A 17,776-nucleotide genomic window follows, 5' to 3' on the forward strand; every position below is an offset into this window, starting at 1 on the left:
CCCAGCAAACGCCATTTGGGGCTCATCCCCTCACGAAACCCCTCTAGCCTAAAGGACTACATATCCCAGCATGCAACGCGTCCCGCTAGGCCGTGGAGGCGGGCGGGACTACACGTCCCAGCGTGCAGCGCGCCACGCTGCCTTGGTCCCGGCTGGGCGCCGCGCTGCACGCTGGGAGCTGTAGTCCGGCCGGACGTTGGTCACGCACGGTGCCTCCCTCCCCCCGCCCCCGGTCTGCCCCCCGCCCCGCTCCGCGCTCCTCCCCGCGCCGCCGGGTGTCCCTCCGTAGACGGAAGCCGAGGAGGGACGAGGGAGCCGGGGAGGTTGGAGTGACGGGATGGGGGACTCCAAAGTGAAGGTGGCGGTGCGCGTCCGCCCCATGAACCGGCGAGGTGAGACCTTCCTCCCTGCGTCCCTCGGCGCCCCCCGTCCCCGGCGGTGTGCCTGAGGGGAGCGGCCTGAGGGGCAGAGCGGGGCGGGAGGCCGGGGGGTGTCTGTCCCCACGGGCGTCTGTGGGGGCAGGTGTGGGTGCATAGGTGTGTGTGTCCCGGCGCGGGGGCGTGTTTATAGGTGTATGTGTCGGTAGGGGGGCGTATGTGTTTATTTATTTATTTATTTATTTATTACGCACGCATGTGTAGGTACAGGTAGTTTTGTGGGTGAAGCCGAGCTGGTCTCATAAAGCAGCCCTCTTCACTCCCCTCTCCTGACATCTTCTTTTCCTAAACTCGCCCTGTTTTATGGCGCTTTTTTTGCTTTTGGGATTTTTTTTTCCCTTTCCCCTGGGGTACACCCCTTTCCACACCTTTTGCACCTGCTTAACAGCCGGGCTGTGCCCTGTCCCTGCTGCGAGAGCTTTTCCTCCTCCCTGCTTTCTGGGGTTTGGGGGGAAAATGCCCCTCTTTCTGTATCTCCCTCTGTGCTCATTCAGCCCTCAGCTCTGTAACCCTTCTTCTTTCCCCTCGGTGATTGAGTGGGACAGAGTTAACCAGATGACAGGGCACTGTAAGGACAAAAGAAACAAAAACAAACAAGGGAACATAGAAGAGGAAGCATGGATTGACAAGAGGTTTTGTTGTTGTTGTATTGTGATGGGGGTTCGTTCCCCCCCCCGAAACTTGCCTAAGGGTTATGTTAATCAGACCTTGTTTTAATTAGAAAAACTTGCTCTAGATGATGAGGAAGCAAGTATGAAAAGGCAACTTTAGCCAAGGAATGGGAAGATGAAGAAGGCAAAATTCCAAGAACCATGTAGGGTGGGTTCTTTTCCCCATATTCTCACAGAAGTATGCCAATAATTCCTTTTGGGGAAAGGGAATCAAATGAAGTCAGGTTAATAGCTGAAGCAAAAAAGGGAGCGGGGGAGCCCTTTATCTTCTACATGATCAGAAACAAAATAACTCATTCCTTTCAGTAAATAAGAAAATAAAAGGTTAAAGTATTGAATACAGTATTTCCATACCTTTTAAAATAGAAGCAGGGGAACATCAAACTGAGTTCACAAGAGCTCTCAAGTTCCACATCCAAAACAGAGGAGATGGAGTTGATAGCCTTACAGTCTGGTAGGTTAGAGCAACTGGGCATATTTTGACCAAAATCTGCTTTTTGTTAAGTTTCAGGTAGCAATTCTCAAAACTGAGGAGAGACCCATCCTTGTGCAGAATTGATTGGAGGAGATTGAGTGACAGTGTGGAGGAGCTGATGGGAGGTGGGATGGAAAAGAGCTGGAAAGTGGTGCTTCGTTTCAGTGATAGACATGGGCTTTCCTCTTGCTCATGTCCTTTTCCTGTCATAGGTCATTTCCTTGGCTGTGACCCAGACATCTTCTGACTGTGTAGTGCTCTTTACGCCTGGGATTACACAATAATTCATGTTGGAGGGGACCTCTGGAGGTCTCTAGTCCAACTAGCTGCTCAGAACAGGTCACATTAGGTAAGGTTTCACAGGGCCTCGTTCAGTCGATTTTTAAATCTCCAAGGATAAATAATACACTTGTCCCTCTTGGACTATAACCTACATATGGTCTTAAAGCTGTTTCTAGCTAGAAACAGTTCTGCAGGAAAAAAATATGTGGGGAAGAAGTGGTGGAAGTAAAGGGGAAGAAATGATGGAAGATTATAGATTTAGAGCAGTATAAGATGACTGAAGCATCTGCCGTCCTGGGGAATATCCTAATGTTGAGCTGCACGAATCTCGGAGAATGGAAGGGTGTATCTTGTTTTCAGAGCTATTTTATTCTGTATAAACTTAAAAATGTTACTGATGAGAGAGGACCACTGTATCCTGGTTGTTAGGAGGCTTATCTAGGAGCAAGGGACATTTGCCTGTCAGCCCTTGCTGTTCATCAGAGACAAGAGGGACCTGAACCCCACACTCTTGGCATGTAGCTTGGTGCTTGGGATGTACCTCCCCTCTGTAAGAACCACTTTGCAGCTATTAAGCATCCTGTTATTTTATAAGTGATACCAAAATGCATGTAAGTCTAGCCTGAAAGATCAATGTCTTTTTCTCCCTCAAATGTTCTGAAATCAATTTTTTTTGAGCAGATTAGTTGTCATATTCCAGATGTTTTGACCAGTTCTAAACAACTGATACCTCCTTGTAGTATTTCTGATGCTCCTTGAATTTATAGAAACAAACAGTGATATGAAGCCTAGTATTTTTCTTACCTATTTAATGTTACATTTAAGAATGTGTAACTGATTTACTGAAGAGTCATCCAGTTCTTAGACTTCTGTGGCTTTGCTTTTATAATAGACTTTGAGGCAAGAGGCATCTTTCTTGGAAGTTCTCTAATACGTACTGTGTTCTAAGTAGTTTTTGTGTGAAGTTCTGGGGCTTTGGACCTGAAGCAAATACTTGTTTTCTTCAGGATCACGAGTAATGTTCTTTCCTTCCCTCTGCACCGAAGGGCTTAAAGTTGCAAACATGGTTACAACTGTTGAAATTGAAGCTTTGAAATACTCTCAGTGTTTACCTGTGGTGGTGGTGGTTGTCTTTAGTGTTTGAATTATGAATTTCTTAAGGCAAGGCTTTATTAGGTTAATAAAAGTGGTATGTTTAACTATTACTAACTTATACAGCTCATAAAAGTATAATAGGTTCCTTGCATGCATATTGAAGGGATTTCTATATCAGATAGGTGGTTATTCATAGTACTTGCATTTCAAGGTGGTAGTATGGAGGGTCCTGCTTCATTCTCGTGTGAAGTAGTAATCTATAAACTAAGTTCATAGTACTGATTTTTAGCAATGAGGGGAAGAGTTTGTAATTGTACTTGGGTTTCTTGGTGGTTTTGCATCTAGATTACTTTTTTTGGATCTTGCTTTGAATTAGACCCCAGCCCTACAAACTGTGTATGGAACCTATGCTGTAGTAAAACTACTGCTATGTCAACACACTTGCAGCATCACATCTAAAGCTGTAGGCTCTTCTAGGTAGCAATAGTGACTTCTTTTTTTGCATACTGTCTACTTTGCAAACTGGGACCTCAATTAGTATGCTGTTATGAATTAAATAATTCAATACTGTGTTGTTAGATAAGACTCTTCTGTTTTCTTGGTTTTGTCATTCACCTAAATATTTCCTAGTGCCCTGCTTTTTTCAGATGGGTTTTTGATTACAATCAGTAAGTTCTTCTGCTGTTGTATTTTAGAGTTGCAGTGGATTTCCTTTTACAAATAGTGTCAGTGTTTGACTTCATTTAGCAGATATTGATTATATTTCAGGTAAGTGCTGTGCAAAGCTCAAGCCATACCATGAAACCAGGAAAAGGCAACTGGAGGCTTTTTAATTAAGATTTGTCTTACTGAGTATTTTGTTTTCAGATGATGTTGGTGCACAGGCACCCTCGAAGTACAATTAAGTCCTTGTGTTTCCCTGTGCCTTGGAATCAATTCATTGTAGTGTTAATTAAAATATAACATTTTTATCAGTACTAAAAGAATATGACTTTTGCTCAAGTGTATGGCTGACGACACATTAAACCAGTAAAAGCTACTGCTGTTGTGTTGCTACATTTCACTTGGGATAATACTTTTATGTTTGACAAGAAAGACAGGAAACTAACTGCAAAAAACTATGTGTTTAGTACTTTGAGTGAATTTATTGAGGAGCAATAGAAGTACTGGTGCTAGCCCACAGGCAAGTGGTGGCGTTGCACAGCTCAGCTGGGGAGTGGTTCTGTGGGTGTGCTAGGTTAAGTTTAAACAGTATGGGCACACAGCCTGTATTCTGGCAGCGCTGCCAGGTTAAACTGTTTGTAGGACCGTAGTGTAAGAACTGCAGCTTCCAGTTCAGATATCTAGTTTGCCTGTAAATACATATTTGGTTAGCTGTCACGTTAATGTTTGTATTCATCCAGACTAGTTTCCGTGTTCCAACACGGATCTTTTTGTGCTTTGATGACAGAGTCTGTCTCCAGTGCTTGTAAGGAAGGAATTTGCTTCTGTATCTGTGCAAGCTTCTGACCATGGTGTTAGGTGGTAATTTTATGTCCTCCTACTCTTTGGAGCAGGTTGGTTTTTCAGTCATTTGAAATGGTTTTGGTTTTGGGGGTGGAGGCAGGGATTGTTCTTTTGGTTTTATTTGTTTGTTTTTCCACTGGAGATTACGACAGAAACAATTTATTTATAAACTAAAGTTTGTGCAAGCAGTTTTACAAGATTAATTATGGTATTAGAATAAATGAAATGGCACCTGTTGTATCCTGATGGCAATATGAAAAACACAAGACTTTTCTTCACCATTATCCTTGTCATGCATGAGTGTCCAGATTTTTTTAGTGTTTCCTGGTGATTGCTGATAACCTATAAAATAGTGTTTGCAGTATGAGCTGGATTAACCTAGAGACACGGTGACAAATGGGTAAAGCATGTGGAATTAGTGTTTCACTTTGTGTTCCTCTGTGAGGCAATTGTATTTTAAGAACTCCTAAAGTGTTACAAGCTTACTCCCCACAGCCAAAGTCTCCGTTGAGACTACCAGTCTAATGTGGATGACACAAAGGCAAACAATTCTTGTGCTAATTACATCTTTAGAGCTAGCCTAAAGTGCAGTATGAGATTACCGTGCTGCTCTGGTTTCACGTTTGCTTGCTCCTCCTGAAGTCAACAGAAGATCAGATACACACAATGTGAATAGTTTTGCCTTGGCTTTTAGGTGGCTGGTGGCAGAGCAAACACTATTGCGTTTCATTCCTGTTAACTCTGAAGCCTGAAAAAAAGCAGCAGCAGCACGGAGTTGTGTGTTGAGCTTCCTCAGAGCTCTTTGCTGCGTCAAAGTCACCAGACTGATTTATTTACTTACTCTCTGTGAGCTGAGCAGTGCATGCAGCAGCAGAACTGACTGTAAGGTTAATGTCCAGATACACTGAGTGCCTTTACTAAAGCCATTTGGCAAGCAGAGCATGTTCTTGCAGAACATGAAACGGCGGAAGGCAGAATAAATTTTTTACCATTTGGACAACGTAGCGTTAACATGCAAGGAGAGCTTGCTTGCATTCAGTGTACAGTGTGCTCACGTATACTTGCACCTCATCATCAAGATTAGATAGTATTGTGTGCCCTTCCAGATGCACTCATACATATTTAATGTTCTTTAATTGCTTCAAACTGAAAATTTAATGAATTACATTTGCGCAGTTCATATATGTAGGAGAGAAGCCTGAAAGATGCCCGGCGTAGACTTCAAGGGACAAGTCAAATTACTGTACTTTTGCCCAGAATGTATCCGTCACTATGTTTTGTAATTAATGCCTTAAAAGTGCTGTGATGCTAATTTTTTTTTTCATTTAAGTTCTTAGCACTGTAATTTAGATATAAGTTATTTTCACACTCTCATATAGTCAGTTATTTTTTCTCTTATTCATGTTGGCTTCTACGCGGCAAAGGGCAAAGAGAAGTCACTCTAAGGCAACAAATATTGGCAAGGAAACCTGAGGGCCTGTTGTGTTTGAACTTGCTTTTAGATTTCTTTTTCAAACAAAAAACCCAAACAACAGCCTCTTTTTTTTTTTTCTTTTAGTTGGCATTCATTTCATTTGTGTGATAAATAAACTTATAAATATTTTTAAGTTACTATTTAAACATTATTGCCATTTGCTTTTTTGGACCAGGAAAGGTACAAGAAACAGACTGTAATTTCTCATTGAATGAAGGCTCAGGCCACAACATTCCAGTTCTAACCTTCAAGGGAATGTTAATCTCCTGAAAATCTACTGGCAATTTAAAATATAAAATGTCTATCGTCTGTCTTTAGAGGAGATTATTGTGAGCTTTGTATTTGGGGCCAATTTTGGCTTATAAGCTTAGTACATGCACTTTAAACCTCTTACATTTTATTTTTTATACTTCAGTTAGCTTTTCTGAAACTGCAAGAACAGCCATGCTGGTTCCCAGTGACAGTACGGAGCTTAATGTCCTGTCTCCAAGGGGTCCTCAGGAATCAGTGCAAGTGCAGTTGCCCTAAATCTGGTAGTGGGACCAGGAGGAACCTGTCACAGGTTTTATTCAATTTTAGTTATAACACCAGGTTCACATCTTTTGTTTCAGTGGGGTTTAGATAGTCTTTGAAAGGGCTGAAAAACTGTAAACCATCAGAAACTAATTTCTTAAAATTGAAATCTGATGGGAAAATTTATATGGAAATAAAGGCTCTTGATGAATTGGGAAGTACTTTCCCTTAATTAATCTTATACAATGTGAAAAAATAGAGTATATAAAGAGGAAAATATGGAAGTTCACATAAGTTGTAACAGGCTTTTCAGCTACTGTGACTGTTGTACTAAAAGCCATTACGATGCCATGGTCCCAACCGCTAGTTTAATAAATTGCAGACAAACTTATTCACTGTATCATCTTTCATTTTAAGATTATTTCAAACTGCCCTGCAAAAGCTATCTATTAGGATCATTTTGTTTGGTTCTGAAATCTAGTAACCTTAAAGGTGGGATGAGTTTTAGGGCAGTAGCTGAAAAAGCTGCAGGATCACTGCATGGCAGTTCAGATGTTTTCATTATACCAGCTGATGCAGCTGGGTTTGATTTCATACGCTATGAAAGCGAGTGGGTTAGGTATGTCATTATCCAACCAGTGTTGTCATTAGTTGCAGCTCATCTATCAAGACGGTTCCCTAACTGATCCATAAACAAAGATGGAGGTTTCCCAGAGCTGAAAAGTCCAATGATTTCCAAAATGCTTCTCTCCCCTTCCTCCAGGATTCACATACAGTCTGTCTCGGCCCCAGACCTGTTTGGTATGTTTTAAAGTTGCACCTTTGCTAGTGTTTCCTAACACTGTTGTGGAATCTGCTATGTTGAGTTTATGATTACCAGATGCGTGACTGCTATTACAGAGGGAACGCGAACTCCTACCTGTTGTTGGGAGTGAATTCACCATTGCATGTGGTGGTACACTGCTCCTGGTTCTGCTTTTCCTGCTCTCTCTTGCTTACTGACTTTTCTACCTTGTTGGAAACACACCAAATTTCTTAGGCTAGCAGAAAAGCCCAAAGTGTGTATGGGTAGCTTGAATGCTTTTTACAACAGCCTTTTATCAAAGGTATAGTCACTTAGGATTTACATGAGTGTGGTTTTAGCTGAGATCTGCATTGCTCAAATCCCAGTTTTTATTGTTTAAGAAAACTTCTGTGAGGGGTTGAAAAATCAAGGGAAATGGGAAGGAAAATGGCCGCATCTAAGCCCCACCTTCCAGTTTCACAAGTGAAATAGAGATGCGAGTACCTTGGACGCACGTGACAACAATTCTTTTTGCACTTGGCCCAGCTTTGCTTAACACTTCTACATGAAGTGTAAATGTGGAAAAGTGACTAAGATATGTTACCCTTTTATTATGGATGTCACAGCTCTCTTGCTCTGAAGCTATGAAAGAGGTTTTCATTCCCTGCAATAAATGTTTCTTGAGATGTTGAGAGTTGAGTTTTAATTTTTCAAAAACCAATTAGCTGATTAGTTTCTTGATTTGATGAAGCAAATGAGTAGTTGATTGTGTTTTCTTGGTAATGACTGAAGGTAGAAGCAGATTATCAATAATAATAGGTGAAATTTTAAATCTTGTTGAGGTACAAGATTTGTGATACATCTCCAGAGTTTGACAGTGAGCAGCCTCTGTTATCTTTTAACTTCTCCGAGTTTTCATGCTGCATGGAAAAAAAACAAACAGCTGTATAGCTGAAAGAAATAATAGTACCAAGCCTCGACAAATGAGTCCTTACTACAAGATTAACTAATCAGTGATTTTGGATGTGCGTGCTTATCATCTTATCATGGTGCATCTTAATTTTGCTTGTTGTTCAGGGGCAGCAAGTACACTGCTTACCTAGGAGACACTGAAACTATGAAAGTAAGGGTGGAGTCAGTGTGTGATCGTATCCCAAAGAGCAGGAAGATAATTTGTTTATAAGATTGACCTGCTTTAGTAATATTAAAAACTTAATGAGGTGGAAATCATGGTTATATCATTTTCAGTAGTGTCTAATACAAGATTCTTCTCTCAGCCTACCAGAAGCGTTAAAGAGATCGGAAATCAGTCAAAGAACGTGCTTTGTAATGGAGCCAGAATTTGTAGAAAGTGCATGATGTGCTGTTAAAACAGTAGTTTTCTGCTTAGTTACTGTTGAAGTAACTGAAAGTGATTTACAGAGGAGTCTGCTGAGCGCAGTAGTGGTGGAAGGTGAGCAACAGGCGCAGGTAGCCAGAAGGAAGGACTGAGACCTCCCTGTTTGGAAATAGCTGTTGGGTTGGTTCACCACATCTGCCAAAACTGTGCTGTCCCCTGTCTGCAGGATGCCTAGGTGAGGGATTTTAATGTTACCTTTGTGATGAAAATAATCAGACAAGGTGTCTTGTACATGACAAATGGGCTTTGAATCTTCTTTTCCTGTGAGATCACATGGCTTCAAGGAACTCTTGTATCCTGCCTGTGTGCTTTCTTAAATGTATTTCACAAAGAGGTTTAATGCAAGACCTTGAGTTCACTGGGCAATCAGGGGTGCAAAACCTGCCATCAGCATTCTCTCTCAAGAGATGGATTAAAAAATGTGCTAGAGACCATACTGTTCATATACAGAGTGCACATACCTTATGCTTTGCATAAGGGAGGTAGCATGCAAAAAACTCCTTCAGGAGTTGAGGAAAAGCAGGTCACTGCAATACAGAATGTTAATCACTAACCAGCCAGTCCAAGATAAAGTGGCTTGTTGAATACAGGATGTATGAAGAATATAATTTCATCTAAGCAAGCATGTATTGCATATTAATGATAGGTAAATTGTCTTTCAGGGTGTGGAGAGAAATTAAACACTAGCTTCTGAAACTTGTCTCTCTTCCTTCTACAAAATCACAGTTTAATGAGAGGGGTAGTTTTCAGAAGGATTTCAGTCTCATGTGACTGCCTGCTGTGACCAGTAATCTTGAGCTTTGGCTTGCTTTCTCGTGTTTCCACTAGCAAAAAGGTTATTACATTTTGTTAAAAAAAAGAAAAAAAAAGTCAATGCAAGAAACTCTTTTTATATTATTCGACAGTAGCAAGAAGTCTGCAAGGTGCTGTGCCATAATTAAGATCTGCAGTCTTTGCCTGAGCAATTTTCAGTCTGAGTTTATAAGGTGCTGTAAGGTGAAAGAGCAAGTACAGGTGGCAGAGAAGGAAAGAGCAAAGATGAAGGAGGATGAGGATTATAATTAACATGATTAGACAGGAGAGTATTTTGGTGATTCAGCTGAGGTGTTGAAGCCTGTGTGGAGGTTATTCAGTGTAGCCCCTTGTCATCACAGCATGTCAGAGCGTTGCAGAGTGCCTGCTGGGTGTGATTACTGTGTCACGTTTGTAAGTATCGGCACTTGGGTGCACTTTCCAGGTTCAGCATCAGTGTAAGAACATAGGACTGGACTTGTTTGTGTCAAGGCCCCTATGTCTGTAGTGACTTTGATTACAAGTGGCTGTGTGCTCTTTTTTATATCTAACTCCATTTGTCATTGGGTGGGTATCTTGGATGGTTGTCAGTGCTACTGATGCTTTTATTTTGTTTTCTCCACTTCAGTGCCTGAGAATTCTCATACATTGCAAATATCCTTATTACTCATGGTATATATCTCTTTCCATAGTATCATTTGGAAGAGTTGGGCTTTCCAGCTGACTGGGAGCCTGTGGGGAAGGATAAGCCCTTTTCTGTATGGTCGCACCTAAATTATTTTTGGTGGGACTTGAATGTCTCAAAGCAGGTGCCCCAGGACTGACAGCTGGCATGGCATGCTGCAGTATCAGACCAGTGGCTGGGGGAAATGTGCTGCAGATGGTGGGGGCAGCTTTCCCTCTAAGCCTGTGAGACATTGAGAGAGCAGTAAGAATTGCTGTCAAAGTGGTACCATGCCTAATGGTTCTTTCCCCAGAAGAAATTTCATACTGCCTTGTATATGCTGATTGTCCTTCAGTAAAACCTAAGTGCTCTTTCTTTTTTTGAAAAGAGTGTATGCTTTAAAGCTGGACAGGATCCATCCCATCAGAATATCTCTAGAAGTGGAATTTGGCAATAGTCCTGTTTCTATTCTCTAGCTGATGGGTGGCTGTCAGACTGCATGAATAAATTTGGTGTCTGGAGGAAGTAATGGTGTATATAAACCTAGTGCTTTAGGAGCAGCACTTGACACTTTCTCATTTCTTTATAGAGCTTGATCTGCATACAAAATGTGTGGTGGATGTGGATGCAAACAAGGTTATTCTTCATCCTGTAAACACCAACCTTTCAAAAGGAGATGCCAGGTAAGGTTTTCGAATACGGAAAGTCAGGTTTCATAAACTAAATATGAGGCTAGTAACAAGGACATGTAGACCTTGATAGAGGGCTTTCAGTTTACAAAATAATATATTATTCTTTCTGCAAAGTAATTGCCATCATCTATAAAGTAAGGCTGATTTTACCACACGGGGAAGATGCTTTGAAAACGTAGTGCTTACTGCATTTGCTTCCTGCTCTAACCAACGTGTTAGCAATTAATGGGTCTGTGAACTGTTGCACTTCTTCTCACGTGCTGTTATGGAACATGAGAAATTTAAATCTGCAAAATAATTTGAGCGGGCCACAGTTTGTCATTTTGGAATGAAATTAATTTTGACAATTATTTTCTTATAATGAGCTTGTATTCATTGCATAAGAAGGGGAATGGGAAAATGCTGGAGAGGTGTAGCTCTAGAAGTATCTTGACAGTGGGGCATTACAAGCATCGAAAGTACTTGGAAAGGTGTCTAAGGGTAGGGACCAATTTATGTCGGAACTGGCATAAATTTGTTAAACAACTGTGAAAGTGAAAAGTCCTGTAATAATTGATAGGTTAAGGCTGTGACTACTTAATTTATTCCTTGTTTGCAAGGGGAGGAAATGAAAAAATGTATGTGTGAAACAAAATAACGGGTGCAGGAAAAGGCAAAGCCCATTACTGGACATCTACAGTCAATTGTGATCTACTTTCTGGAAAAACAAAAGGAAGTGGTCTTAGGGGTGACAGAAAAAATCGGTTGAACACATAGAAGAGCTTTGTTTAAATGCAACATATCGTAGCTTTTCCATGTAAAGCTATACTGTATGTCAGTGGTTAGTAGAAGTATTCTTTACCTGATCTCTGGTAATTTAGACTTCTCAAACCCAAGTGGTAGTAAATGGAAAAGCAAAGAGATCATCAGGTGCAATATGTACTTTCTCTTGTCATCAGCTGCAAGACTTATTACAGATAGTGGGACTGGAGCTCTAGTAAGTTACTTAAAATCAAACAGGCTGTGTGTGGTGGGTTGTTTTTTGTTTGTATCAATATCTGCCTCCTCCAGAGACACGTGTATTGTTTAGTTGCCAAATACCTATGTTGCTTTGAGCCTTTAAAACTGCTAAAAATGGCAGGAGATTGAGATTCTCAGAAGCCTAGTCAGCCAGAGCTGTATTAAGAATGTTATTCATAGTTTCTCTAAAACATGGCAACCAATCAAATGCTGCATAGTTTATACTCCCTGATATATGTTTAAAAAACATTCATACTGCAGCCATGAGAGAATACATCATGCAAATCATGCCCCCTGGCAAGGGAGGAATCGGTTGGCAATTCCGTTGACATCCTAGACAAGATGGTGAGCCTAGTGTGAGAAACCAGCATGTCAGACCGAAGAATGCTTCATTTGCATTTTCACAAATACCCATTGCTAATCTAAGCAGGAAGCACAGTAAATTTATATGGGTGATTTAATGGCAGAGGGAAAAGTGGAGGCCCATTAACGGCACTAAAGTTTTGCCTGCAAACAGTGAGACAACATACCCCAAAAACATAGTTGGAGTAGTGAGGATTTGGAACAGGTCCTATCTAGCATGTAAAACCCTTGAGAGAGGCTGCCACTAAATTGTCGTGGCTTCTGCAGCTCCATCAGAGGAATCTTAAATACCAGCTCAAGGAAAAGGTTTGTTTTAGTTCTTCTAAGTTTGGGGGTTAATTTATGCTCAGGATCTGTTTCTAAATCCAACAACATCTTTGCCTTGTACTGTAAAATCATTCATTTTGATTTCATACTTGTGTCTAAAGTGAGCTGAAGGAATTCTGGCAAATCTAGGGTGCTTTTAATTAAACATAGAAAAGTAAATAATACTGTAAATACACTCTTTAGACACTTGCAAAGCAGGGTAGTTTTGAAAATCTTAAGAACTTTGCTGCATTTGTCATTAAGATGCCAGCACCAGTTTAGGAACTGGGAAGAGAATTTTAGAAACAGAAATCTGTGCTGTCACATCCCCACTTGTCATGACTCAGCCGTGCTCTGGCAGGGAGTGACATTTTGGAAAACATCCAATGACTTTTGGAAATACACATGTTTTCCCACTTCCATCCTCTGGTAGAAACCATGTCTGGGAGATGGGTAGATGTAAATAAATAATTTCATGGGTGAATTAGCCTGTGTCACAGTTATGCATATTTGTCCTGTTTCCTGAAGGTGGTTCTGAAAGACCAGAGATCTGCATAACGTGTCTGACCATCTGCAAAAAAATCTCTGCCAGCAAAATCAGTTAAAAGGGCAACTACCTGACATACTGTCTTCAGTTGTCTCTGAGTTAAAGGCTTTGGAGTTTCTAAGTGATAGACCCACCTCTCCTTCTCATTTCCCATGGGACCTGGGAATGAATGTGTACAGAAAAAGTCAGAAATGTCCACTCTTTCAGTATTTCCTATTTTGACAGACGCTCAGGTTGAGGTGTGCGGGACCTGACTTTCAGAGGTAGCAAATTGTGTTGCTGTAAATACCACTGAAGCTTTTTCAGGTTTTCAGAAAAAGAGCGTCTCTAGCTGTTTCAAGTTTTGCATTAAAAATTAAGAAGTGTTTTGAAAATCCAAGTGATAACAGATTGACCTGCTTGAGGGTTAATAAATGCTATGATACATTTGCTCTCAAAAGAAAAGATGTCTCTTGTCATACAACTTCAAAAATCTAGCATCCTCCTGTTATTCCTTAACCAAGAGATGACCTTTCCTGAGACGGAGAAACACAGCAATTATTGAGCAATCCTTAATAGTGTTGTGGAGGTTTCAGTAATCTGATCGCATATAAAAGATCAATTTTAAAATCTAATGGATGACCTCCAGGCTGGGTAGGCTTTGTTACTAACCTTGGGCTATTGGGGGGTGGGTTCAGTTGAGTGGTAGTTTCTTGTATTAAAATGAAGATTACGCTGTGTGGAAATCATCAACCTGTTCTTTAGTTGCTTTCACAGAACTGTTTGCTACAGAGCCTTGAGTTTTGTCACTACTTTTCCTAAGTGACCTCTTTAAATCAAAATCTTCCCCTTCAAGGATGTGTGAACCTCCAGGGATTTGTGGTAAATGAATAGTATCATTAGCATGACTTGTCAACTTTTTTGTTTGCCTTATGTAGTTGTCTGTTCTCTCTGTTGCAAAGGTCAAGGCTAAAGTTTCTTTATCAACACTGGATTTACTGTGTGGTGCAAAGCATTATTACTTGGTGGCTAGTGCTTGAAAGAGGGTGTGAACTCATCTTGATTGAAGTGAATAGATCAGTCCTAGGCAACAATTGGAATGTTTATAGGAATTAATATTTTGGAAAACCTCCAAATAGGCTCTAATTACTCTAGGTTCCTTTATAGCCTTTTTTTTTTAAATATCTATTTGCCAGTGCTGTCATTTTACATTTCCCAAACAAGACCTATTAAAAAGACTTGAAAAATTATTATTTTTGACAGGTCAGACAAAGGAGTTTTATTACATGCTGCAGACATAACTGTAAATGAAGTGTAACTGATACAAACTCAGAAATAAGTTGTGTATTAGTCTGGCGCAGGCCTACGAATAAGCCATGATATTTGTAAAACAAAGCATTTATTTAATCTGCCCAACAAACCACTTTTGAGCCTTTTTTTTTTTAAGAGAATATGCTTAAAAATGAAAGGAATGCTGACTTTTGTGTACTTCTGTCACAGTCTGTGGTTTATAGATGCTTTCTTGCTTGTTTTACAGAACAGTGAGATTTCAAAGACTGGCAATTTGATTTAAAAAAAAGATTTCAAAGGGTAAAAACTATTCCAAAGAATGAGTACAGCTAACTGAAGCTGACAAGTGTGCTAATCTAGGCTGAATTTCCCCTTTTCAGCTATTGTAATATCTTTATAATTAGTGCTTTGTAGTAGATATTTAAATAATTGAGTATCTTTTTATAAACATTTTTAAAATGTAGTTTGCTTTTAAGGTATCTATTCCTGGATTTAAACCAGTTTACTTTTGTATCCATACAGATAGCGTTTTTTGCTTATGAATTCATGATACTTAAACTCAATTTGATTGTTTTCTAAGGAGCTCTGCAAACTGAGAAGGTTTGTACTGTTATTTTAGACTTGAGGATTTTTGTAGCCTCACAACATCTGAGCTTGATTTCTGCTTTGATGAGGAACTGGATGAATCCCAAGTATATTTTACTTATAAAGGAATACTTTTATAACATTCTTCTACCATTCCAATTCCCATTTTCTTTCTGAGACAAGTGACAGCCCTGAAAAAGGTTGTGGGGAGAAATAATTTTGAACTACTGTCCTTGTAATTACAATGGGGTCACCTTTCAGAGCTGTAGGTAAATAATTACCTTGTCGCAGCTACTAATAATACTACTCACAAAAGGAAATTTCTTCCATAATGAACTTAAACATTGTTGAGAAAATTAAACCAATACTCACAGAATTTAGTGAAAAAGAACAATTAAAAAAATGATCCTACTTTATGCATTAAGTAGGTAATAAATTGCTGGTTTCAGATGAATGATGGACTTTAGGCAGCTGTTGGGTTGAAATAAACAGCCCAGTGTGTTAAAACTTTCTGTAGTTCATTTTTGACTTAAAGGGTTTTTTTCTTTTTATAAAGCTGAAGAACCTTTTAAATCCTTTTGAAGAAGAATTGAAGATTAGGACCAAGACAGACAGAATGCTGTCAAAAATTTAGCTATTGAGAAAATCGTACCCAGAAAACACTTGCTGGAGTGTCAAGGACTAAGCAATGTTATTTCATTCATTTTGAAGGGTTAAGTGTGAAGTGGATGAATAATAACAAACACATTACTTCTGAATTAAAAAAAAAAAAAAAAAGGCTTGGAGGGGCTTACTAATTGTAAAACACTACTGCTGTGGCCATGAGAATTAAAAGGTATCTATTGAGCCAAGCCTTGTATTCTACTTTAAGGTGAAAGTTTACAAAATGCCTAGATACTATGTTAAATAATAGGCAAAGAGCCCAGAGCTTTTGCCAAGCTCAGAAAGTGTATTTAGCCAGATTCTGTTTTCACTTATTCTTTGCTCAGTAACTAAATACTGGAACGCAGCATTCGTGCGAGCCCATGCAAACTCACTCTGCCTGCTCTCAGCCAGGAATCTTGTGATGATGTTGCCCAATGCGGAGGCAGCACCAGTGAGCGTGCTGAGGGGCAGGAGAAGCTCCTGCTTGGCACAGGACTTGGTCTGCACAGAGCACAGGTGAAGCTGGCTTTCATCTGGCTGCGATGTGTGTGTGACTCTTTAGAGTGAGTTGAGAACTTCCCTAAAAGCTGAAAATAAGTTAGGACTTACCAGCTCTTACTGTGTGAAGTATTAGCTGACTACATGGGAAATGCCTGAATAGCAAAGTAGTAAAACTTGCACATAAATTGATTTCTTCTGCAAAAGTTATAAATAGGGAGTGTGTTGGTTGGGGAAAAAGTACATTAACTAGTGGAAAACTTGCATTAACCAATTATAAATAAATAATCTCTTTGTGACATGAAGAAGCATATCAATTACTTGTACAACTCACTAAAATATGTGATATATATGGAATGGTAGGCAAAAATCCCAGTGAAAGGAAGATTTAGCAAAACTTCAAAATACTGTGATCCTGTTTATCAAAGTTATAGTATATTACAATTTTTGTACAATTAACTGATTCTCTGTATATCTTCTAGAACAGCATGCAGACAGTCAAGATGCTTAGAGAGGAAATGCTGATGTGATTATATAGGTGTTCTTATATGTTGTATAAACATATGTATAAATATGAACTGGAAAAGCTGACTGGTAGGAGTAACCAGGAGGACTTTGACTTTTAAAAATAATATATGACAGCAGCAGCACATCTTCTGCAAGTGAAGAACACTTCACTTTTTCTACCTAAGGAAAGAATGTATATAATCAGAAAATGAGGAAAATGTCTGAGGGCAATGCTATATATGCAGTTAATCTGCAGGACTCACCCCAAGAAAACACTGAGAGGCAATCACTGGTATATAGTCATGCAAAAATGCATGCGTTTTCTTGAAAATATACCAGGATCCTGCCTGGTGTTAGGTAAGAACTACTTGAGGAGCTGCATCATCTTAGACAGGGGTTTATGTATGTGTCCCCAGGTGCCTCATGCATTTTACTCAGAAGTATCAGCTGTTGGACACAGCCAGAAATGTAATATTGAGCTTGGTGGACCATTTGCATGATGTAGTACAGTTGCTATTTGACAGCAAAGCAATTTAAAGGAAGAAATATTACTGTCTTTTGAAGATGGGTGAAAACTAATTGCATTACATGCACCTTTGCTTCTCTGTGTCTTTCCTGGCATTGTGTTAATTCCTGCTGTGTTAAACTGCTTGGGATAGGAACAATTCAGATTAGGATGTGAGTGTGTGGAAACAACACTAACTGCATAGTTGGCTGTGTTACCTCCTTACACTAAGGGGGAATGGCTTGCTAGGCGGGTAAGGGTTCATGCTGAAGTATGAAACTTTAACTGAGAATGAAATTTCTAGGTTAGATGTTACTTCAGCTTTGTCTTACAGGGAGCAGAATTATGCAACATTTCAAAACGCAGAAATGTTCCAGGAAGTTGTGGGGGAAGGGAGAGACTGTGTATTCCCAAGACTGACAGCTGACATCCAGAAGAAAGGGAAGCTTGCCCCTCTTAACATACATACTGGTGTTTTGTGGGCACAAAGCAGCTCACAGAAGTTTGTGTTTGCAAAAATGTGCTATGAGATTTTCCTGTATTGCTTATTTTGCCTGTGTAGCTCTGTTGCATCTCTGTATACAGCTCTCACTTTGAGCATGACCTTGTTCTGTAAAATGGTGATGGTTTCTGATGAGCTCCCTCAAGTATGTATTGCTGCTTTTTATTGATCAGGTTACTGAACAGCCTAAGTAAGTGTGTGTGTGTGTGTGAATAAGCCTCACCTAAAGCAGAGTAATTTAAATGGTTGAATGAAATTATGATAAA

General features: G+C 39.9%; 1 protein-coding gene across 5 annotated transcripts in view; it reads left to right on the forward strand.

Annotated features, from left to right (window-relative positions):
- The first annotated feature begins 255 nt into the window (after positions 1–255).
- Positions 256–17,776, forward strand: part of KIF13B (kinesin family member 13B) — a 133,131-nt gene continuing 115,610 nt past the window's right edge. For all 5 annotated transcript variants that reach the window (XM_027811533.2, XM_027811537.2, XM_027811535.2 and 2 more), the window contains exons 1-2: positions 256–392; positions 10,682–10,775. In XM_027811533.2, coding sequence (XP_027667334.2) covers positions 338–392; positions 10,682–10,775 — 149 coding nt within the window. In that variant the 5' untranslated portion in view covers positions 256–337. The remainder of the gene's footprint in view (positions 393–10,681; positions 10,776–17,776) is intronic.

This window comes from Falco cherrug, chromosome 6, assembly GCF_023634085.1.
Source record: "Falco cherrug isolate bFalChe1 chromosome 6, bFalChe1.pri, whole genome shotgun sequence".
Lineage (NCBI taxonomy): Eukaryota > Metazoa > Chordata > Aves > Falconiformes > Falconidae > Falco > Falco cherrug.